Genomic DNA, 26468 nt, shown 5'->3' on the forward strand with positions numbered 1-26468 from the left:
ACTAATTATAAAAATAATAGGCGGATAATTAAATCGATTCAAAATCCCGGTCGAAGGCAGGCACTTTTCGGGCCTTTAGCAATTTTTATATTTCTACCACATAATACCAAATTTCTCCCGCAATTTGGAAATTTTGACCTGGCAACCCTGCATGTGAAGCTATTTTGCCTTATACCTTAACATTAAATCCTAATTGATACGTATACTAAGTTAAAACCCGACCCTGGATATTGACCCGTAGCAATTATTTTTGCTAATAATCTTCTAAATAGCCCATTGCAATGGGGTGAATATCACCACAGTGAATGTGAGATAATCAGGTTTGCCCCCATAATTGATTAGATCTATGATGGCAGGTCTTTTTTAAAAGAGTATTTAGGAAAGTTTAAAGCATTTAAATGATTCTGATGAATGTAGAATTTATACGAAGTGAGAGGGCAAAAACCATAGCGTCTGGATGTGGGAAAATTTGTTAAAAGAATTGATAAATATCATAACTCACAAATCATATTTTTTTATTCCATATTCATAATATATTTGGCCTTTAAATTTATAAAAATCAAGAATGAATACGGATAATCTATTCCTCTCATTTGACTATTCTGATTCATTCATCGTCAAATAAAAGTAACATTTATTATTTATTCATAAGGAGAAAATTCTGATTCCCCGTCATTCTTGACGGGTTACAATTGTTATTACAACTTACAATTAAAATATCATCATACAATTATTTAGCCATCTTATTATTTGTAGTTATAAAATATATTTTAATCCTGAAAATGCTCTTTCGATCAAAATCTCTGTAGCTAAGGCAGACATGGTTATTGTTTCTATAGAGTTCGGTTGCTCTAATTTTCAGATTATCAGTGTTTTTATTAATCCTTTGTATTAAAAGAATTTATAATGGTACCTATTCATTTCTTTTGTTTTATATTATATGACATTTGACTTTTGATATTTTTTTTTATTTGCGATAAAAATCCAAAATTTCAGGGCCGGATCATTAAACATTAATCTAGTGTTGTTAAACGGCTCGTTTTAGCCGATTTTTTAAAACGGCAAACTCAATATTTCATTCAGAATAATATAACGCAAGCCTGAAGATTTTGTTTGTTTTGGACAACTATTAGCGAAATCTCGAAACTTAGGCAATATTTTTCTGGCTAAAATATTGAGTTAGTCTTTTTTTAAAAATCGGCTCAAAACGAGCCTTTTAACAATACTACATTCATCCTCAAGTGCCTTAATTATATGTTAATTTTTATAGAGTACTTTCTAACCTGCTTTTTTGTTCATCTGACAATTATATTAGATATCGGGGATCAAGATATATAAGTGCACAGGATGTACCATTTATTAGTTCCTTGATTTTATGGAAGAAATTGCAAATTGGTAATTTCAAATCGTGCAATATAAGATAGAAAAATAGAATCATCTTATTTTTTTATTAAAGACAATTGATATATTTTTTAATTTATTTATAAAATTTTAAATTATTAATATAATATATAGTAGATTAGATTACTTAACATATTATAATACACAATAGTTTTAATAAAAATTATAAAAAATATAAAAAAATAAAGCCTATAGATAAATATGCCAAAGAGATAAGATAACAATAATATAATTTTTTTAGGGCTGTGCCCATCCACAAATTTTTCACCTATCCTTCTTTCCTAAATTACTATAAAACAGATCCGATACTGATATGATATTTATTTTTATTTACCATCTATCTTTGAACCAATACCATAAAAATATCAATTTTTTCTATTTTCAAAGAACCTACTATTCACGAATGATTAAATGTATCTTGTTTTTTTATTCTCCAAAAGTTAATGATCACATTTAAAATATTTCCAATGTTTATGGCTGAATATAATGTTGCTAAACATCTCTATTTGGCCGATTTTTAAAAGGATTATTACCGAAGCCTCAAAATTTCGCCCATAGAAGTCCAAACATTTCTGCCATTTGTGGGATAAATTAATAAGTCTGAGGAATTTACTTACAACCAAGATCTTGAGTTCATCGTTTTTAAAGATTGGCTAAACAACGAGCTAACACTAATGTGACTCAATAGATATTTTAAAATCCTTTTCTTGTTGCTTATATTATAACAAAAATACAATTTTTAACTATTTTTTTTAAATATTATAAAAAATTAATTGTAAATTAGTTCCATTCATTAATCATTAGTTTATATTATGAAATTATTTATAAAATTATTTATAAAATAAAAAAAATTATATAATTTTATATACAATCATAAAATAAACAAAAACAATATAAATATGAGCTCGATCTACTATTTTTTGAAATCGCTAAATATTTTTGCCTATCCGATCCAATATTTAATATAGGCATACCCCTAAATTTTTATATAATCTTTAAAATTTATAAAATAAAAACCTATATGAAGTTTAAAGTTTATCGACCAAGGTTCGGTTAACTCCTTTAATTTTTTTTTAAAAAAGGATCAGTTCAGATTCATTAAAAATATTAAATTATATAGATTCGGTTTTGGAGGTACGGTTTGACAATGCTAAAATGTGAGATTTTGCTTTAAGAAAAATGTTGATATGTTAAAAAGTATTTAATAAAATGCTTGAAGCTTTACATAGTTTATCATAAAATAGGAGGGTTCTAAAAAAGCTAGGCTAAATATCGAGGCTCCTGATGTAACTTCTAAATAATATACTAATATTTTTGTCTAAATATTTTATCTCATTCTCGGCAAACCAACTTATAAAAAGAGATATATAAAATCTCTATTAATTTAAGTGAATTGATATTCTAGAATTTCAAAAAAATAATTTGTCGTAAAATATAATATAATATAATATTAATATTAATAATTACCTACAAGTAAAGCAATATCCCGAGTTTGCCATAAAGCTATTCAAGTATGAGAGATAATGGTAAGAAAATTATAGGCATTTAAACATTATTTTAATACAAAATTAAAAATTACATTGATAATTGAAATATCCCTTATACATGACAAATTGACTTCTTATAGATTATTCTAAGGAATATGGAATGACTCGCATGTTAGCCACCACAGTGGCTATTGTAGCCCTAAGTTCTTTCCAATTTGGTTACAGCATAGGTGTGGTCAACGCTCCCGAAGTTATTCTACGAGAATGGTATTCAAGTTCATACGAAGGAAGACACGCAGGAAAAACTTTAGATTCGACTCGTTTATCCATTTTATGGGGACTTACGGTATCCATATTTTGTATAAGTGGAATGATTGGTGGTCTCTGTTCGGGCTATTTTTGTGATCGATTTGGAAGGAAAGGGTGTTTGATATTCAACAACAGTTCTGCATTTTTGGCTGCGCTATTGATGGGATGTTCCAAAGCTACTCGGTCCTATGAAATGATAATTTTTGGAAGGCTCGTTATAGGACTCAATTGTGGTAATAACAAGTCTTATATTTCAGTAGATTTTAAATTCTAGATATTATTGTATATATAACGGTTACCAAGATATATATTTTGTAATACCTAATAAATACAATAGGTTATGTAGGCATAGTATAATAAATTAATATTACATTATAGTTGAATTTTTTATTCTTCTTATCAGGGACCCGAACCGTGATGTATGAAGGATTCGGTTCGGTTACGATTCAGGGGCAAAAATTATGAAGGTTCCGGTTCGGTTAGGGTTTAGTTATAAATTTATAAAGATTCTTCTTCGGTTAAAGTTTTAAAATATTATAAAAGTTTTTTCATGTTTTATCATATTTATTTATATCAAAAAAACTTAAATAAAAACAGACAGCCACAAAAACAAAAATGATTTTATTAAGATAATATAAAATATACTAGTCCTTATGGTAATAGGAAAAAAAAACCCCCGGAAAAATATCCCATGGAAAAAACCCTTTGGAAAAAAATCCCATGGAAAGTAAACCTTGGAAAAAACTAGTGATGTTAAAAGTTACTTTTGAAACATAACTAGTTACAGTTACTAGTTACATTGGCAAAAACATAACTAGTTACAGTTACTAGTTACATTTTTACAAAAGTAACTAGTTATTAGTTACAGTTATTTTCAAAAGTAACTAGTTACTTACTTTATACATCCTTCATATGCGCATTATTTATTTATTGAATGCATTTATTTAATATAAAAAAAATTAGGATAAACAAAGTATAATCAGTTATTTAAAATAATATACAATTTATTTATATAAAAAAATATCGCAAAATTGAATATTTACATCGAATATAAAAATATATATTTGCATTGAAAAAAAAACATTTATTTTTCATAAAAATTAGAATCTAATAAATGTTTATTTGCTTTTAACAACAAATTAATTTCAAAGTTATTATATAGGAGCAGGGTTGCCATGTCTCCCCCCATCAGTGGGAGTCCTTCACAATTTTTTAGTTTACCCACATACATCTCACTCCCACAAAACTCCCACAATTAGAAATCACCCACAAAAAGCTCCCACAATTTTTTAATTTCTCCCACAATTTTTTTTTTAGCATTTTAATGGTTTTAATATATAAATAATAATTTTGAGAGACAGTATTTGATTATTTTTATATTTTAAAATTAAATATTTATTCGAAAATATGTCTAGTTCTTTTATTTTATTTTTCCGCTCTAAAATATATTTTTTATAAAATTCTCCACTCGACATTTTCAAAATTTTTGTGTTAGAAAGAATAGAAGTTAGAACAGTATGTATAATTATTATAAATATATTTTAAATTACTTAATATATTTTATATCGTTATCTAAAATTGCAGTGCTCCACTCGACATTTTCAAAATTTTTGTGTTAGAAGAATAGAACTTTTAGAAGTGGATATTATTCTAATCTCTAATTCTTTTAAATAAAGTTAGTGGATGAATAATATTGATTAAATAATATTTTTCACTACTTACTTTTATACTATTCCATAAAGTATATGTCAAGCAAAAGATTATAAATATAATTGATATATTATTCAACAATAGCTAAAAATCAAAGTGTATTTACCGAATTGAGGCAGCACAATAATGAATTAATACCAATTGGCTGTATATGCCATATACTGCATAATTCTTGCAAGAAGGCAATGAATGTACTATCTGTAGATGTCGAAGTAATTGTGATGAAATGTTTTAACGAATTTAGTTCATCAACTAAAAGAGTCACTGAATTAAAAGAATTGGTGGAGTGGTCTGATTTGGAATGGTGTGAGTTGTTGCGATATGTACCTATCAGGTGGTTATCATTAATACCTGCCATCGAGAGAATTTTAAAATTTTACGAACCCTTAAAGAAATACTTCTTAAATAAAGATTTTAAAAGCTGTCCTAAAATTTTTTCGAGGATGAAATGTCAGAAGCATATTTGGGATTAGTTTCACATGTAGGAAATCTACTTCATGTAGTTAATATTCAGTTGCAATCAGAAGATTCTTTATTGATAAAGATTCACAAAATCATGCTACAGCTCTGTTCATCTCTACAGTTAAAAATAGATAATAAATTTTATGGCGCTATTGCTAAAAATATCATATTAAAATGTTCAAATATTACTATAATTAACGTATTTTTAAATGAAGCAAATATTTTTATTAAGACAATTTTGGAATATTTACAATCAAGATTTGATTTTAATAACTATTTACAAGTGCATAAATATTATGACCTTAGAACAGAAACCATCATTTGATGGTTTTTGTAATTTAATAAATATATTAAAATTACCGATAGACATTGAAGCCTTGTTTGAAGAGATTGTAATTTTTTCCATTTTTTATGATTCGCCAGAATACTTAAAGTTAGATGGTCTAAAAGCAGAGGAGAAATGGGTGGAATTTTTTCGTAATAACGATAAATCCCCATGCTTGGAAAAAATTTGCGAGTATGTTTTATCCTTACCTCATTCTAATGCCTCATCGGAGCGCATTTTAGCCTGATGAGGACTGCCTGGAGAAAGGAGAGAAATCGAATTGCTTTAACAACATTAGAGGCCGAGTTAATGGTTAAAAAAAATTATAAAATGTCATGCCAGGAATTTTATAAATATCTTAATAACGACGGTAAACGTTTAGTTCCATTATTTAAATCTCAAATAAAATATAATTAACTATAACTATTTGACTTTCTATATTATATAAAATCTTATTAATACATTTGCATAAAATCAAATAAATTTTTTTTTTACATTGTAAAATTAATATTTTGAATATTTTAGCAAATCATAAAAATAAAGAAGCATTACAATCTCCTCTAACATGACATCATATTAAATCTTATTAATAATTATCCGATAATAGTAATAATATTCTTACTTTGGTATTTCTGCAGCATTTAGTGAACCTTTATTAAATTATATTCTTCTGATTGCAACTGCATATTAACAGCATATAGTAGATTTCCTATATGTAAAATTCCTAAATATACTTCTGCCATTTATTTTTGAAAATTTTTTTCAAAATATTACAGCTTTTATAATCTATTTATTTTTTAAAGGTTTGTAAAATTTTAAAATTCTACGATGGCGTGTATTAGGAGGAACCTGTCAACCAACATTATGCTGACTCAATTCTTTAAATACACTCTGGTTTTTGACAAATTCACTGAGGAATTATCAGATCAGAAAGCTGCCATGCAATTCATTGGTAATGCCAAATCTGTATATTTACCATTATATATGGTTAGCTATGTCTTTGGATATTTCATATCTGGAGAAAAATTTTTTAATAGTTTTATTGAAATGACATTAATTTTGTTGAAATAGGGAAGGATCAAGGGAAATGTATTGATATCTCCTTATTAGATGCATCTGTTAGAATTGCATATGTTTGCACATCTTTCAAATCGTCAAGAATTGACCTTCTGGATTTATATCCTAAAACATTGATGATAGCCTTGCTCATTTGTGTTCTACGAAGTATACTTTTCATTTATATTAGTCTTTAAATATTATGGGGAAAGATTCTACCAACATTGTGATGTTAAGTAGCTCTCTGAATGTTGTACTGCATGATAGGTATTTACCATTTCCGCAACTGTAGTTGCATCTGTATTATTTCTTATTTTTGAAGAATATTTTTGTTTTGCAATAGATGTTGATAGACTGCCCTCTACTGATTTATGCTTTGAAGATTTTTGATGCCTCAAAATATCATATTCCCTTCCCCCATTTTATTAACTAAATACTGTAGAACAACTTCCCCGCACTGATTATAATTATTTTTTACATTGTAAATTTAAAATTGTTTGTTTTTTTATAAAATCTTATTTATACATTAGCATAAAATATATTTTTTTACATTGTAAAATTACAATTTTTTTATAAAATTTTATCTTGTTTACATTCTTTTGTATTTAAAAAAGATCGTTGGTTATTATTTTTAAACAAAATTAATATATTATAATAAATCAATATGTTATTTTAATAATAAAGATAGTATTTAAGAAATTTTGTGTCGTACTATTAGTGAAGGTCAACGGTCCGGTCCCTGATCTTTTTGTTGAGGACCGTGGTCCGGACGGTCTTTTTATTTTTTACGGCCGGTCTTATTTTTTACGGCCGGTCTTTTATTAATATTTAAGTTTACTTTACTATTCAATTAATATAATTTTTTTGTATATTTTATTTTATGATAGGAGTTCAGAGTTGTTAAAAGATACTTTTTAAATGGATCTAGATACATACACATCTTCTAAAAAATATCTAGATACCTATATTTTAATCAAAAATCTATCTAGATACATATATAGATACCACATTTTTATATCTAGATACAGGATCTAGATACATGTATCTAGATCTTTTAACAACTCTGTAGGAGTTATTTTAGATTTTGTTAATTTTTTTTTTACAATATGAAAACCATAAGTTTGTCCAAGAAACATTTTACTTATAGTCCTAATAAAAAACATAGAATATGTGTTCACTGTAATACCAAATTTAACATACCGTCAGCAACAAGTAACAAAATAATTATTTATAATTTTTTAAGCAATAAATTAATCAAAATAAGCAGTATTATTAAAATATTTTGGTTATTATTTATATATCTATTTTTTCTTAAGAAACTGTCTGAATAATTCATTGTCAAAATAATTTAACCTTATTCTTAATAAAATAATTAGGTACATTAAGCAGACATCTGATAAAACATAAAATATATACTTCTAATGATGAAAATGGAAATATCTCAAAAACACAATCTACTCTTAATTTTAATATGCCCTCACAAGCACAAAATCACTTTCTTCAATACCATTGGATAAATTTCAAACTGAACATATGAACCAATTAATAATAAAATGGGTAATAATGGACTCTCTGCCAATGAAGACTTTTGAAAGTTCAGGTCTTCATAATTTAATCAAATATTTAAACTCAACTGCTACAATTTGGTCAAAAATCAAAGTTAAAAATTTTTATACAGCTAATTTTCAGAAACTAAGAAATTCTCTAAAAGATATTTTAAATAAAAATAATTCTTTAATAAGCTTTACCACAGATATGTGGAGCAATATAAATAAAATTTCATTTATAGCCATTACTGCACATTATATTGATTCTTCTTTTACATTAAAAAATACTTTACTTGATATAAATCATATCCCATTTCCTCATACTTCTGAAGAAATATCCTTAGCTATAAAAGAAGTAATTGATGTATATCAATTGTAGGAGAATATACTGGCCTGTACTAAAGATAATGCCAATAACATTCTAAAAAGCATGGATATTTTGCAGAATATTTATAAGGAACAAAAATTTAAAGGCTTTAGATGCTGTGCCCATATTCTAAACCTAATATCTCAGGAAGGTTTATTATATATTACAACTATCCTAGAAAAGTATAGAGACAGCCTTTTCTATAAATAAATCACCCAAAATAAATCAAATATATGTACAAATATGTGAAAATAAGGGTATTACAAAATTTAAAATCTCTTCTGATATCCCTATTAGATGGAATAGCTCCTATTTAATGATGAATACAATTTATGAGGTAACATTTTTATCCAATTATTTTTAAAAAATATTTAATTTTTAGAACATGGATGCTATAAAAGAAGTACTTTTTTGAATTACAAACAATTTAAAGGGGTTTTCTTTACTGAGTGTGAAAATGAAGACCTTAGAGAGGCTGTAGATTTTCTAAGTCCCTTCAATAAAACCACACTTGATTTATCAGGATCCAAATACCCTACAGTTGGGATTTCCATGTTATATATGGAGAATATAAATAATAAAATTTTAAATAATATAAAAAAGGATAATAACAATACAAGAAAAGAAATTCTTAATAACATGCTGGTTAAAATGCAGAAATATCTCAAAGAATTATTTTGCTTATTGGATCCGAGATTAAAACAAGTTTACATGCCTAATACTCTTAATAGAATTGAGTATATGACCAAATTTTCAAAATATTTAAGGAAAATAGAAAATAAAAAAAATACAGGAATAACGGATTCTCAGGTATATTTTTAATATTTATTTATTAAATCCTAATTTTCAAACATTTGTGCCAGGAGGAAATCAATGAATTTAGTTTTTTAGAAAGAGTTTTATCCCAAAAAAGAAATTCAGAAGGGGATTATATATCGGCATAAATCATTGAAGAAAATATATCAGAACTTCACACCTATTTGAATGAACCTCTTGTTTCATTAAAGGATGACATATTAGTATGGTGGAAAGCCAATAGTGTAAGGTCCTTTATATTTTTTAAATAGTCAATATAGTTTATTATATAGATTTCCAGTCCTCTCATTAGCAGCTAAAAATTTTTTAGCAATTCAAGCAACATCTGTCCCCTGTGAAAAAATATTTTCGAAAGCAGGAGATCTTGTCACTAAAAAAGGGAATAGGCTTTCAAACAAAACAATACAAGCTTTGATGTGTATGGGCTCTTGGTTAAAGAATGGAATAGATCTACCGCCTCCATTAAGTCCCTCTTCTAATTCCTTCCAAGGAAGTTCTACAAACAAAGACATTAGCATTTATTTAAATTAAATATTTGTATTAATTATTATATTATTCATAATTAATTTTATATTGTTTATATAATACTCTTATATTTAATAAAATGATAAAACAAATTATATTAGGTTAAAAAAAAAATGTTTTTTAAACAAATAAAAACCCGGTCCTGGACCGGTATTTAGGACCACGGTCTGGATCGATCTTTTTTAAGGACCGTGGTCCGGTCCGGTCCGAGGGTATCGGTCCAGTCCGGACCAAAGACCGGACCGTGACCTTCACTACGTACTATAATTACCTATTTTGAAAAATAGTTGCGTATTTTATTTTGGAAAATAGTTACCTATTTTATTTTGAAAAAGAGTTGGATATTTTATTTTGAAAAATAGTTGGCTATTTTATTTTGAAAAATAGTTGGCTATTTTATTTTGAAAAATAGTTGGCTATTTTATTTTGAAAAATAGTTGGCTATTTTATTTTGAAAAATAATTACCATTTTATTTTGGGAGATTCGATTTTATATTTATAAAAAATAAGCGGATAACTAAGTCAATTCTAAATCCCGTTTTTTTAGCAATTTTCATATTTCACCCACAATTTTTATATTACTCCCACAAAATACCGAATTTTTCCTACAATTTGAAAATTTTGACCTGGCAACCCTGTCTAGGAGACGTGCTCGTTTATCTCCAAAAATGAGCTTACCTAGACTAAATAAGCGCTCTACGGGAGCTCTTGATGTTAGAACAACATTATATTTAATAAAGAGTAATTTTAACTTTGGAAAATCGTTATATAAAGAAAAAGTGTTGTTATTAGATTTGATAAAGTTTTCTATAAGTTTATTATCCAGAATATTTTGGCGCTTTCGGTCATAAAATCCAACTACATCAAGTGATGTTGGTTTTGAGCATGATTCATTCATCTGGGATTCACTTTGAGGTATTAAGGTATTTATTAAATTTAAAATTTCCTCCTTTTTTGCTTTATTCCTTTCTTGCATAATCCAAGGTCAGTCAATTTTAAATAAAGGGTGAAGAATTGCAGCAATGATGTTGTCATTATCATAACATGATATTATTAATTTATAAATAATTATTTGATTTTAGTTACCTTTTTTCAATACTAGCTAATATAGTATCCTTTAGAGATTGACAATATTTTAATCCCTGCACATCTGCCATACATATAAGTATTTGTGTTATTGTTAGGAACAATCAGACATTTTCACAAAATTTTAAATTAACAAATTTAATTTAAAAAATAAATTTAATTTAAAATTAATTTATCACAACATATTAAAAATAAAATTAATTATTTGAATATATCTTTAAAAGTAACTAGTTACTTTTGGCAGTTACATTTCAAAAATTTTAGTTACAGTTACTAGTTACAATTTTAAAAATATAACTAGTTACAGTTATTTTTTAGCCATTACAAGTAACTAGTTACCTTAACATCACTAGAAAAAACCTTATGGAAAACCCCCGGAAATAAAACTTTAAAAATTTCAAATTTAATTAGTATTTTTTTTATCAAATTTGACGCTATAAATAACAATTTTTGAATCTCACATATAACATAGGATTTGCAATTATTAGGGATGCTTATCGTATTAATATATGGGGGTTGGGTAAAGCAAGGTAAATGTTGTTTTGATTTTTACTTTTTTGCTAATTTTTACTTGAAATTTTTTTTATTACAAATATGAATTTTATATTTTTTTTAAGTGGAGGATTGTTTTTATACACTCTTATATTTTAGCATAACCTAGCAATAATTTATATTGATAAATAAATTTATAAGCGAGTGTCCATGGCAATATATTATATTGATAAATAATTAAAAATTATATCAATGGAGCATCAAGGGAGGTCAAGAAGCAACTCTCAATTCCAACCACGTCGAATTAAGCCTCGATTTCCTCCAGAAACTTGGAACATGAATCAGAACACTCTATCCGACGAAGAACGCACAAATAATCAATGCGAAAGTTGGAATCATTGTTTTTCTAATCTGGTTGTGATTAAACACCGATCAATCTGGGTATTGATTAAAAAAATGAAATTCCTAATGGCTTCCGATAAAACCAAACTTGAACGATGGCTTGTAGATAGTTGGGCACCTAAAGCAAAATCAGAGAGTTATAATACCCAGATTCGGTTAAAAACTTTGCGAGGAATACCGTGATGCGGTGCGAAGCCTTCCAGATTATATAACAGTGACTTCCTTCAATATTCGATGTCAACCCATATAATTATTATTCTAAATTATTATATTTGTATATACATAGTCATGATTTCCAATAAAATAAATATATTTTATAACAAAATTTTGTCAAATTTAGTCTACTTAATATCTTAATTAAGGATGGATATTGTATTTATTACTATAGCAAATAATTTTTACGAAAATAAGAAATACATGGGTTATTTTACTGGGGTATTTTTTTCCAATACCAATTTGAACTTCAGCATTTTATCTTGTTTAAGCATTTTGGAAGGTATATGAATAATCTTTAAATAATGAATTAGGGCCTAAAAAATTTAGCTTATTATAATACATTATATATTTATAATATTTTTTTATAAAATACTATGTCTATACCTTATAAATATGAGTATATCCATTATAATCTAAATAAAAACCTATATTATTAGGTCTTAAGTAAATTCTATAAATATGGGAAAAAAAATCCGGGGTTTTTTTTCTGGGGGTTTTTCCGGGGGTTTCTTTTTCGGGTTTTTTTTCACGGGATTCAATTATACAAACTACAAAGTATAATAATTATTTAAGATTTATTTGTGAATATATAATAAGTATAATTAATATGTTTTCTAAAAGTTTAGAATTTTTATTTGTACGCTCTGATAGAATAAATTTTTTGATTTTTCAACTGAAACTTGTGTTGCGTAGTCTGATAGTCTAGCTGGAATAACTAAGGATATTCATATTTTTAGACTCCCAGTAGGCCATTAATGTAGTATCTTTCGGGATTCTTTCAACCTTATGATATAAATTAGGGAATCTTTTGTTATTTCCAATTTCAAGCCTCACATCACATCTTGAGACATTCTTTTGAGAAAGAAAATTTTTCTATTTTCTCATCTTCTTTGAATTATACTTTCACATAGTAGACCAGTTTCTTCAACTTCAGTGTTATGAAGATGGATATCCTGCGATGTCTTGCTCAATGATATTGGTTAGTTTTTTCCTTTTCACCACACGACAAATGTACTTGACATCTAGGATCCAGATATATCGTGGAACAAAACGCATCATTTTATATTGAGTTCTCTTGCTTCTGTTAAAGAAGCAATAATTTTTTTGTTTCCATTATGGATTTTAGCCAGGATAAAAATCACCTAAAGTTAATTATTGTGTCTGGAGAATCACAGATAGAATATATAATGGTTTTAATGATAACATGACATCCTCTATTGTGTTCTATTCTATAGATCTATATTTTTATTTAATCAAAATCCTTGCAAATACCTTAGAAATAATTGATGTTTGTTTAAAATTTATTTATCTATACTATAATTTGCAATATTATTAGATTTAAATTTATGAATAAGATAAAATAAATATGAAAAAATTATCAGATTAGCAAGAAAATTAGAAAAAAGGACCATTATAAAATTAATAAAAACTTTCTAGGGAAAAGTGAGGTGTTAGTTATTAAATATATGGTCTAAATTATAATTTATTTCTATAAACAAAAAAGGTTTATACCGGTTCAAAAAAAATATAAAGGGTTTTATCTTCTTTTTGCGATTTGGCATAAAGGTTCGGTTACAGTTCAGAAAATTATAAAAGTTTGTTCCTGTTATAAAGCTTGCTCTGGGTCCCTGATTCTTAGAATTATTGTAGGAAAAAAAATATATGAGTAAAAAAAAAATTAATAGTTTCTTTCAATTTTTAAAATAGGAAATTTTAAAGATACTTGTTTATGTGTACAAATACTATATAGGTATCACTTCCGGGGCTGTTCCAATGTATTTGGCAGAGATATCGCCTGTATCTATGAGAGGCGCAATTGGAGCAGTCCACCAATTAGCCATAACTATATCTATTTTATTCTCACAAATATTGGGCATGCCACAACTACTGGGAAGCGTAAACCAATGGCCTATACTATTAGCATTTGGGTCTATTCCGGCGATAATACAATGCCTATTTCTCCCGCTTATGCCGGAAAGCCCCAGGTATTTGCTAATCACTAAAAATGACGAGATCAGGGCTAGATATGGTGAGTTTTTATATTTTGCATTTTTAGGAATAGCAAATTTTATAAACTAATAAAAATGAGAAATGAGAAAAAAAGCTAAACAAATTGGTTTTAAATAAGGTCATAAATAAAATTTTTATATTTATATTTACTTATGGTTATTTGATAATTCTTAAGAAGGTCATTTTATAAAGCTTTAGGATTGGTTTAAATGATTGTAGAAGTCATTGTAACATTCAAAAAATATATTATATATATCTGAATTAAAATTTCTTAATAAATGTTATTTCCATTATAATCCAAATAGATTTACAATAGTTTAAATCTAAATTCTAAAATACTTCTCTTCCGATAACATATTATCCTTGTAACGAGTTTACCTGTTATTAAAGTATGCTGGTATATATTTAGGTTAATGGTGAGTTTAACGACTGTTTTATATAGGTCTTAATTTTTTAACTATTATTTATGTAATAACAATTTTAAATTATTATAATTGTTCTCAAAATTAAGATGACGACCCGATGGTGCTCTTTGCTTTAAAAAATATTTTTTAAATTATTTGTTGATTAAAACAAAAACATTTTTCTGATTTAATGATCCAATATATCGTTATATTATATTAGCACTAGCGAAGTTACGTAATACAGATGATGTCACAGAGGAGATAGATCAAATGAAGAAGGAGGCAGAAGAACAAGGACGACTTCCTCCAGTCACCTGGAGAGATATGTTTTCAAAACCCATATATCGTAAACCGTTGATCATTGCTAGTGAAACCCATATTTCACAACAGCTCAGTGGCATTAATGCGGTAGGAATTCAATTATTTTTGAAATTTAAAATACCTATTTAAATATAAAAAATTTTATAAAAAATGAGTATGAGTTGCTGTAAACCTTTTTGTTAGAGTACTTAAATATATCTATAATTTTTCTAGGTATAATCTATATAATTTATAATGGTTAAAACTGAAGATTATTCACTACTAAATATTAATGATTATGGTATGTATCATAAATTTTTTTTTACATTATTCACATTTCTTTCAAATTTTTTTTGCTAATAGGCCATGTTTTTCTCTACTGGAATTTTCATAAGCGCAGGACTGAGCAGTGGTTCAGCAATATATGCGACATGCGGTATGGGAACCATAAATGTTCTGATGACAGTTCTATCCATGGTTATCATAGAAAAAGCCGGGCGTCGCACCTTATATCTTTTAGGTCTGGCTGGTATGTGGGTGTGCAGTATATTGTTGACCCTGACTTTAGCACTTGGTTCTAAAGGAGATAAAAAACAACAAGGAATCGCTTCCTATTTTTCGGTAGCATTTGTGATTGTTTTTGTGTGCTTCTTCGCCATCGGACCCGGTTAGTATGAGCCATTCCCCATAATTTATGTTAGATAATAAATGAAGGTCAAATGTCCGCCCTTCTTTTATAACACGAGAAAAAACATAAAACTTAAAACTTGAGGAGTGTCTCTAGAGATGCTATATAGAGCTGTTCACATCTGTCCCTGTTTAAATTTTGCTTCCAAATAATTTTTTAATAAAATATAATTTTTTTTATTAGTAACACTTAATTGTTAGTTATTTTTGACAAATGATTTATGCTCAAAAGTGCATTTTCTCACTAGCAAGTTACTAGTTAAATAATTGGTTCTATTTTTAAATTTCAAATTAACTAGTTGCATTGAATCATCTAAATAACTTTTAATTTTTAATATAATTTTTATAAGATACAAGATTTATTCAATAATTATGATATACAAATATTGATCAAATAAGTTTAAATGAAAACATATACAATAATATATTAACACAATATCTTTCCTCTAACATTTGGGCTCAATAAATTTTTATTTAATCGACTAAATATTATTTTTCAACCTAAGTATTTTTTTTCTTTTAAAATAAATCTGCCTAGGCTAGATAATAACTATCACTCTACAAGATCGCTTGTTGGAATTATATTTATTCACCAATAGTTATAGAATAGAAAAATTATTATTCAAAGCCATGATATATTTTTGATTTTAAATTGTTTACATGTTCATTATATAATTTTACCTTTTCGCCTTAGTCTGGAACTCGATTCCGTTATCTCACGATCTTCATATCTAAGCCGCAATGTCAGGCACCTATCTTGCGGAGGAAGAGAGGGTAACCCCCCTCTCCCTATAGCAAAAATATTTGACAAAATATAAAAGGTTATTATGAATTGTGAATTGCAAATTATCATATATCAGATTGAAAATTAACGCAATCTCAAAGAAGATTAAATTTTGATTTATGAACGATACTGATTAACTTTTTAAGAAAATATTTAATTCTCTATTTTATTATGATTTATATAGCGGTTATAGCTATAATATTTTTTAACAATATTATAATCGCTCTTAAAATTTTGTATTTTCTAATATTTTTTTAAATATGATTGGTTTAGTGTCTGCAGCAATCCGGTCCGGTCTTTTTTATAAAATGAGACTGAACCGCTAGACCGGTTTCATTTAACATATGTTTTTTTGTTATACTATAAAAGATTTATTGTTCATTAAATTTATTAAAAATCAAATGTGTTAAATTACTAATATCTTAATTATATCATTAAATAATTTTTAATACCAAATTTATTGAATAATATAAATTAATTGCATATTGATATATATAATATGTGATAGATATTTGGTTATAACATAAAATTGATTTACATATAAATATTCTAATAATCTTCAGAAAAATAAATCGCATTATTTATCCATAATTAAAATTACATTAGAGATTGAACATGTAGTCTGTAGTGGGAGATAGTCGCTATTTTGGCCAGAATTATCGATATTGATTCCCTTACCACCAATCTAATTTGTTGGAATTAATTGGATATAATAAAATATTGTAGCTTTAGATCATTTATATCATCTTTTTTAGATTCCTCTGATGTCCCAGTCACCGTGAGCCTATTCCTGGCTCTTCTATCCCTCAAGAATATTTCCTTAGATAAATATATTGATTAATAAAATAAATATATATTTTTATATATTGTTTCTTAATGCAAAAGAATAGAGAAAGCAAACAATGAATGAGATATTACAAAATGTTAGGCATTAAATAATCTGTTTTAAGTGTTCATGCACATTAAAAAGTAATCCTTTGTAAACTTTTATTTTTAATATGTCTTCAGTCGGACCGAACTGAACCATGCAAACACTAAATTGGTTCTTATAATAAATTTTTAATGTTTCGAAAAAATTATAAACCCCCCCCCCCACCCTCTATATATTCCTGGATACACACATAAACAATGTTATTCATTTCTAAAATTTAATTTTTCCCCTAAATTTTTACAGCCGTTTTAAAATGAATGCAGGGTAGCTTCAATAATCACAACTTTGACAGTATAACTTTCTTTTTAAGGAATTTTTTAAAAAGCTTAGTCAGAATAATTTTACATCAGATTTGAATATTATTATATAATTTTTCATTCTTCTTGACTTGTGTAATGTCACCCTCATTATCTGACTATTAGGCAAGTAATATTCTATATTTATGAAATTAAAATTATCTATTTATTTGCCTTTGGAAATCAACATAAAAAGTTTCCATTTGAATGTTATTCCAACGAGTCCAATCTTACATTTTTTGGCATGGATTTTAAATTTTAAAGTATTTTTTTTAAATAATTCAAATAGGAGACAAATATCCATTGAATTGCATAATTATATTATTATATTTTAAAAAAATCTCTTTTTGGTTTTCTTCGAAAGACTGATCGATTAGGAACCTGCACGCCTCAAGGGAGATGTTTGACCTCTAGATAAGAGTTGATAGAAAAAAAAACTAATTTTGCTTTTTATGAACAGGAAATTATTTTAACAGAAGTTAAGCTATAAATAAAATGTTTAATTAGTTAATTAAAATTTATGTAAAATTAAGATAACATGTCAATAGTGTAAAACATATTCTGAGAAAGGTATTATCGTGAATGTTGATATCAAAGAAAAGATAATTACGTGAATGGATTTCCTCAAATATCTAAGTGAAAACATTATAGTCGAATAGAAAATTATTTTCGCAAACCATTACCACTGTTTTCGTCACTATTTTACCGTAAAAGGTAGCCATAAGTATATATCTGATTTTACTGACTGGCCAATCTGAATTATACCAACGAGCAACCTTGTCTCAGCCCTTATTGGTAAAATTAAACTAAACATTCTTATTTAACCATTGATTTAATCTAACTTAATATCAAATATATATTAACATCTTAGCCCGTATTATTTAGGGAAAATTAAGAAAAAGTTTTATATACTATTCTAATTTATATTATTCTAATTGTCACACAATGCTTCATCCGTCATACTTTATCACTCAGACTCCTCACACAATATCTGATAATGAGACACTTTATAACATGGCACGTGATCACATAACTTTTATCACATTTTGAAAGTTTTTTATTTTTATTTAAATAAATATTTGTTTTCTTTTTTATCAAAAAAGGGTGAAAATAAATGCTCTCAAAAAAATTATATTCTTAAATATAAATAAGAACCGGGTATAAATTTTTTTTATAAAATTAGACTTATAAAACTGAACTCTATTGTTTTTTTTATTAATTATAAATTTTTATCATAAAAGTTGAACAAATATTGGCTAATAATTTATGTTACAGTTCTGAAGCATAGCGAATTTCGATTTTTAGAATATCTAAATCAGAAACCTGCAGAAGTCGAACATTTAAACTCGGCCCAGAATTTTCTTAAAAACATTATTCCGGCCCGATTTTTATTTTTAAGCGGCCAGAATTTAGGATTTATTATTTTATGACCTGACCAAGATTTTTAAAACTTCATTGTTAATAATTTTGAGTGATTTATAAACTGCTCTAAAGGAAAATTGAAAATATTAACAGTGAATTCACTTTAATGAGTAAACCTGATTAATTTGATATTTTATTTTTTTTCAATAAGCCCAAGTCAGATTTTACAAAAAAAGTATTCTAAGTCAGGTCTTTGTGATAAACATACAATATTTTATGACCATTTGCACTAACTTACAAAATTTTTGCACAAATTTGAGGAAACAAATATTTATAATAAAAATAATAGTCTTTCAAAATGTGATTAAATGTGTTATGATGATATTCTCGTTATTAAGTGTTGTTTCATAAAATATCTAAGTGATAAAGTGTTGCAACGCCAAATCCCCTAGCCACTTGACTTGGAATGCATTCTCAGTAATTTTTTGTAGTACTGCATTAGCGGTAATACACTGACTGTAATTTAATGATAATAACAATTTTTCGGTAATACATTCAATGTTTTTTGCCGTGATGTATTACTGGACCTTCGCAGTAATAGATTCGACACAAAATATTTGTGTAAATATCTTCTCGTGATAATCGAAATTCGCTGTAATATTTTTTGCAGAAATAATTTTATGGTAATGGTGTGTTGCGAAATTAATTATAAATTATTATATCATATTTTATTTTTTCATAAACAGGTGTTATAGCTTGGTTTATATCGGCTGAACTTTTCACTCAAGCATCAAGACCGAAGGCTATGAGTATTTCTGTAATTTTCAACTGGTTAGGAAACTTTTTAGTTGGCCTGCTATTTCCTTTGGCTCATGTAAGGACTTTTAAACTACTGTCTGTGCATTATGAAAATAACTAAGCCTATAGGTAAAAATTATTGTTAGTGTAAGTAACCAAGCCCTTTTCATTTAAAGGTAAAAGATATTAAAGAATTTATCACAATAATTGGCATAGATACATAATGAGTTTTCGATCTTTTTGTTTTTAGTGGTAAATTAAATGTGCAATTAAAATTAGGTAACTTTAAGCTTATTTATTTTTTGTTGGTAAAATTAAATAGAACAAAAATCAGATGGATATAAATGTTCTTCAAATTAGCATAAGCTGTCTAATTAAGGTTAAAATCGAACAATCTTAACTGCATATTAGAGGGGCACGACCAAATATTCATGGCCCGCCTGCTGGCAAGAAAAAAATTCACTGCCTTACACGCCCACTGCTCAAAATTTTTTGGCCCGACCCACCCGCTTATATAAGACAATAATTCACGGTGTTTTATTTCTGTCTTACTCAAAACTTTATTGCTAAAATTTTTACGTCTTTTTGAATTTATTCTATCCTTTCAGTTTTTTATTCATTAAATTATTATAATTCTGCTTTTTTTATTTCTTTAATTCCATATAAATAACAAAAAAAATATTTACCATTTATAAATCAAAATTTTTATTTAAAAAAAGAAGAATGCCCATATTTTTTTATTTTAATTGTATTCGTCTTTCCTCGAATAATATAACCTTTTACTGTTGCTGGGGCTGACTAAATTACTGGCTAATTTCCTTAAAAATGGAAGAAAATTTTCCTGCTTCGTAAACTTTAAATTTATTGATTTTTACTTTTTTTTATGGTAGAAATTCTCTAAATGCTTGGTGGAAATCAAATAAGAAAATTTAAAAATGAGAGTTGGTTACCTTATGCATATCATCAAATTTTAATATATTAAGCATTTGTCGCCTTTTCGGCGATTAAAAACACAAGACTTTTAAAATTTGGATCAAGAATTATGCCTACCTTGTGGAGTGGCTGCATGATAAATCTTTCTTTTATAAGATATTGCTTTATTTTTAGTGGTTTTATTGTTATTGTATCATCTTCTGAAAGTTAACAAAATTTCATTAATTTTTGTTTCCATAGATAAATTTCATTTAATGTGGGATGAGAATCTGCGCTCAGATTATACGATTAATATTGATAGAAAATTATCTAACTCGCGTATGATGCTTATATAATTGTCGCCAATCTGAAAAATTCTTGTTTGCTAAGCAAGTAAACATTTGATCGTATAGTTTTAAAAAACTTTGTATCATGATATATACAGAGTTTCATCTCTTTATTATATCCTGCTAAAGGCTTAGCTTGCTGTTTGCTGTAGATTGCTTAAAATATTGCACTATCTTTTTTCACCATTTATACATGAAGCTATTCAGAGAAGCACTTTGAAGGCGCTTATAGGATATGTACAATTATCAGTCACGTCACTACTATACATTTACTTTTATAATTTGATTTTTCTATGTACTCTTCTAAAATTTAATTGACTACCCTTTAATTTCATTCATTTCCCTTGTGACCAAAACTAATGTTTTCAAAATTCATATTGATAATATGTGCTGCAATGGTTAAAAAACTTGGTCTTTACAGTCATCCGTCCACAAATCGGTAGTTATAGACAAATAATTATTTCTGATCACGCTTTTAATCCTAATTTTATATTTTTAGAACTATAGTATTCATTCGAGTTTTTATGCTCACAATTATATCTTTTATATTTTGTTGTCCTTATTAATATTACAGCTAGTACAACCCTTCACTTTCTGTTACATTTAGAAGTTTAAGATCTTTTAAAATAAGATATAGCTGGATTCTGTAAGACAGCTTTTGATTTGTCTGACAATTGTTTTGTATTTTTAAGACATATTTATGCCTTAATAACGTGCTAGTACCGATTAACATTTATATGACATAACGTTTTGGCAATTTGCCCAAAATTTTGTAGGTTTCCTTTATTGCATATTGTTAAAAAATTATCCCAAACTTTGCTCCTCCCATTTTCTGGCGTTTTATATTTATCAATGTCTCTAGTATAGTTACCGCCTCTGATTTTCAAATCATTTTAACCCATTATTTCATCTTTAATTTTATAATTGGATGGGGAAAAAAATGTTGTATATAAAATGAGGAAGAATTTTAGTTTTTAAAAATTATCCCTTTTATTTAAAGATTTAAATCAAATTAGAAAATATTCATTTTAATTATGAAATATAAAATATTTAATCATAAAAAATAATTTAAAATTAAAATTTCTGTGATTCATGGGAAATTTATGTTTACCCCAATCACACCCGGTAATAATTTTAGAGGAACTCGTCACGCCTAGGCACACCTAGTAAATTAAACTTTATTCACACTCACGCTGTGACCCATCATTCCCGAGTAATTTCACGGTTCACACCCATATATTAATGTGCATCCTGACTTCGTGTTGCCTTAAGATCACAAAAATGTAAAAAAATATCATGTTGCTCAAATCACGAAAATGTAAAAGAAAATAGGGAAAATTTTAAAAAATAATTTTGTTCATAAAAATATTTGGCCAAAATGACGGAAAAAAAAATATAAGAAATGAAAAAAATAATATTGTTGATAAAAACTTCCAGTTTCGGATCAAATAAAGTAATTAAAAAATTGAACATCTTTAATTAATAAATAAATATATAAATATATATCTAGAATTTCCGTAAAATTTGCAATCTAATGATGTAAATATCGATATATAAAATATATATAAGTTTCTATATCTTCTTAAAAATTTTACAAAAATATTTTATATATATTAATTTGATATATACATCCTTAAATGCAAATTGGTGATTCCGAATTAAAAATTTATATATTTATTTAAAATTTTAAAATATTTAAAATTAATTTTAAAAATAATCTTTTTTTTAAAGTAAATATTATATAGGATTTTCAATATATAAATATATAAAGGGAAGGCCTGGTAAAACGATTGGTATTTTGCATTTTAACCATAATATTTTGAAACATTAACAAAACAGAACAAAATATATTTATAAGTAGACAAATCCCTCATCTACAAAATAAAAAATGTTTAGCTCGCTATCTATAATACTTTAGGAGCTGCGATTGATTATGTAAAGTGTATCATTTTATCCATGCCCAGGGGTAAAATGACTAAGCTTCGGGGTAAAGAGGTTAAAATAAAATTGAACATAACTATATTGTTTAATTGAACAAAATATTGCAATTTTGATAGCTATTCATTACTTTTAATATAAACTAATCAATACAATACCAGAATGTAAAAAATTATATAAAAAGTAGCATATTTTGAATATGCCCATTTTAGGCACATCAAACACATCAATATTTCTTTCTCTGCTCATAAAATTTTATTCCAAATAGCACCCAAGCTTAAATGTTTCTTTTTATACAAAAGTATCTTTTTATATGGTGTAGACGTTAATATTTAAAAATTAATTTTCACAGCTAAAATCAGACGAAATATTTTAACCGTTTTACCCAGAGCAACTTTACCCCAAGGTGATATATATTGGGCAAATCTTTATTACGTGACTTCTAGCTATAAACTTCCGATAAATTTTAATTTATAGCTATGGCTTAAGGAACATGTATAGGAATTTTTAAATTCTGTGCCTTTATATATTTTGCCAAAAGCAAAGAATACTTGAGGGTGATTTTTATAATTTTGGGGTAAAAGACGGTTTTTTGGCAAAATATGTCAAACCTGGAAAGCTCTTCAAAAGATGAACATAGGTTAGAAATTAGATACACACATTAAATTTAGAGTGTTTATGCCAAGGGTTAAGAAGTTATTTGCGAACATTGTTACTCCGTCAAAAACTTTACCCCAGTCTCTCCTATATTTATTTATTAATAAAGATGCTCAATTATCTAATTACAATCTTTGCTCAGAAACTGTAAGCTTTTATCAACAATACTATTTTTTTTGCATCTTCGTGATTTTGGCCAAATATTTCCTATATTCTTTTTGATAGTTTTTTATATTTTCTGGATTTTGGGGTATAACCTCCTGACTTATTGACCTCGACTAATTTTTGAAAATCCTGATAAGTAAAGTCGTATGTGACGAAAAATTATGATTAAGTGATTTACGAAAAGTTGCGGGTCACAACTTATTTATTTTCGGGATTCCCATACCGACCACTCATGATAATTTTTTGAAATTATGATTATCCCGATAGGTCATTGATGCACATTTTTATCAAATAAGTATCTTATGATTAAATATATTTTCAGAAATACCTCGAAAACTACGTATTTTTGATCTTTACCGTTCTTCTCGTTTTCTTCTGGCTATACACCTACAAATTTTTACCAGAAACTAAGAATAAAACTTCCGATGAACTGTCTCGTTTATTTATGACAGATGATGAATTATTTGCTCAAGATAACTCAATCGAAAGTCTATAAAATAATAAATACAAAATTTAATTTTGTTTTATTTCCAGCAAATTTAAATATTTTGAGTCTTTTTCAAAACTTATAAATATTGATTTAACTTTAAATTTATAGATTCAAATTGTCTACAAAATAGAATACCTTCACCGTTCTGTCATATCTCATTTATTTTTATTGTATATATATTATATATAAAATGTTAAAAATAATAAAATGCGTTGCCCCCCCCCTCCCACCCCTAATAAATTAAAACAATGATCTAGAATTTAGAAACAAATATAACTTGAAAACGAGTTATGCTAAGGTTTTTTTGGATACAATAAATTTTTATATTTTTATGCCAAATTAAGCGTGCTGCACCAAAATATATACTAGATATTAAACGTTGTATATAGTTTGACTTTTTCCTTAAAAACCTTTTTCCTTAAAAACCGTAATGTTTTTATAACATGTGTAAATATATAAATCCGGTTTTTGACATTTAAAATTTATAAATAATATGACATTATATAACCTTAAATGCCTACCATTAGACTATATAAAGAAATTTAAATAACGCTTCTAGCTCACTTATATCGAAAATATTTAAGATTAAATTGAGTCCATTTTCCCAAAAATGCCCCATTTTTTTTACATTTAGAGGCCCATATCTCAACCTCTGTTTGGAGTTGGGGGCTAAGTTTTTTTTTCTTAGTTATAATATACAAACTCTTGTTGATATTTAGGAAAAATCTGAGGAGACCGGGTTGAAAATCGTGTTTTTTTTTGTGATAATGTTGTTAACCCCATATTAAGATTTTAGCCAAAATAGTATTATGTAAGTCTCAATATTTTTCTCTTTCTGCTATCAGCAAAAAACGGGCTTACATAATATTATTTTGTTTGAAATCTTAATCGGGCCGTTTTTAAAAATCGACCCAAATTGGGTCATTGATTAACACTAGTTCAAGATCTCATGTTTTAAAAAAAATAAATCTTCTATCCAGGGTCTACATGGCAGAAAAATTGATGGAGGCAAACCCTCTTCCAAAATCTACCCCTATCCCCATAAAAAAAATATCGCGGCCGTATTATAAAAAGAATCCATTTATTACCTTACAACATAGTTCTATTTACAATTCTTCAAGCCTGTTTAGGAGAAAAAAAATTTTAAAATTTGTTGGTGATAATCAACTTGTTACTATCCGTTTTTTTAAAATAAGCCACAAGCGTGTATAAATTAACTTATATTTAAGTAATGCAATCTTTTTATAGTTTGGTTGATAATCACTTTATTTTCATAAAAAAAATATAATATTTCTATAAAAGACGATCTAAAATATTGTAAAAATAAGACGAGTAATTTTAAAGAGGTATATTTGGCTTGATTCTAAATACCTATATTACTTTTAATTAATTTAAAACCTTAATTGTACATAGAACTTATATAAAATATTAGAATAAAATGAATGCGGTATATTTTGCACTGGAATTATAAAAATTAAATTAACATTTTCAAAAAAGCATATATATTAGCTTATTAATAATTTGGATAACCTTATAGATGTCAAGGCAAATTGTGTTATATATCATCAATTGTAAATTTTTCAAAAACATCAATTTCGCTGGATATTAACAGTAAATTTTCTAAAAAAGGGTCCTAAATTTTACATTCGAATTTGTTTATTTTTACTTTACTCATAGCTCTTTCGGCTGAACAGGAAATAGTAGGAAGGGTTAATAAATATTTATATAATAAATTTAAATTAGAGTAAGAATTTAATTGATTCAAAAGTCGGTATGGTAATATAAAAGAATATTTTATCCATTTTTTTGTTTTGGTTATGATTTCGTTGTTATTTTCTTTGGTGGTTTTCTAGTTTGCAATACCTTTAATTATATACAATTCAAGTAAAATATCAATACATTACTTTCATCAATATATGCGTCAATCTTTCTAAATTTCTAAAGATCTCCGCAACAAATGATTGCTTGGGACTCCAAATTTAAAGAGCGAAAATCATAATATTCATGAATAATATTTTGGTCATTCATTTGATAAGTGAGTGTGACAAATTTTGGATATTTGCCATCCTTCTATTTTTTTATTATCCATAATTCCAGCGGTAGTAAAAATAGATATTTATGATAAAAAATTTAAACAATCATAATTAAATTAATCATTTAAGTGGTTAATAATGGCATCTAGCACA

At 26.7% G+C, this 26468-nt stretch overlaps 1 protein-coding gene across 1 annotated transcript; it reads left to right on the forward strand.

The window, feature by feature from the left end:
- The first annotated feature begins 3048 nt into the window (after nucleotides 1-3048).
- On the forward strand, nucleotides 3049-25972 carry LOC135926886 (solute carrier family 2, facilitated glucose transporter member 1-like). Its single transcript, XM_065462820.1, has 8 exons — nucleotides 3049-3430; nucleotides 13952-14230; nucleotides 14836-15023; nucleotides 15279-15582; nucleotides 19722-19849; nucleotides 24115-24224; nucleotides 25611-25628; nucleotides 25960-25972. Exons 1-8 carry the CDS (start codon nucleotides 3049-3051, stop codon nucleotides 25970-25972), a joined length of 1422 nt encoding a protein of 473 aa, XP_065318892.1.
- The last annotated feature ends 496 nt before the right edge of the window (nucleotides 25973-26468 follow it).

This window comes from Gordionus sp. m RMFG-2023, chromosome 3 (assembly GCF_954871325.1).
Source record: "Gordionus sp. m RMFG-2023 chromosome 3, tfGorSpeb1-WG-v2, whole genome shotgun sequence".
NCBI lineage: Eukaryota > Metazoa > Nematomorpha > Gordioida > Chordodea > Parachordodidae > Gordionus > Gordionus sp. m RMFG-2023.

Bases quoted from the DNA above. Each gene is read 5' to 3' on its own strand.
- LOC135926886 (XM_065462820.1), top strand. From the start codon at position 3,049: ATGACTCGCATGTTAGCCACCACAGTGGCTATTGTAGCCCTAAGTTCT. The intron at 15,583-19,721 runs GTTAGTATGAGC...TTTCATAAACAG, and splicing joins CTTCTTCGCCATCGGACCCG to GTGTTATAGCTTGGTTTATA. The intron at 19,850-24,114 runs GTAAGGACTTTT...ATATATTTTCAG, and splicing joins TGCTATTTCCTTTGGCTCAT to AAATACCTCGAAAACTACGT.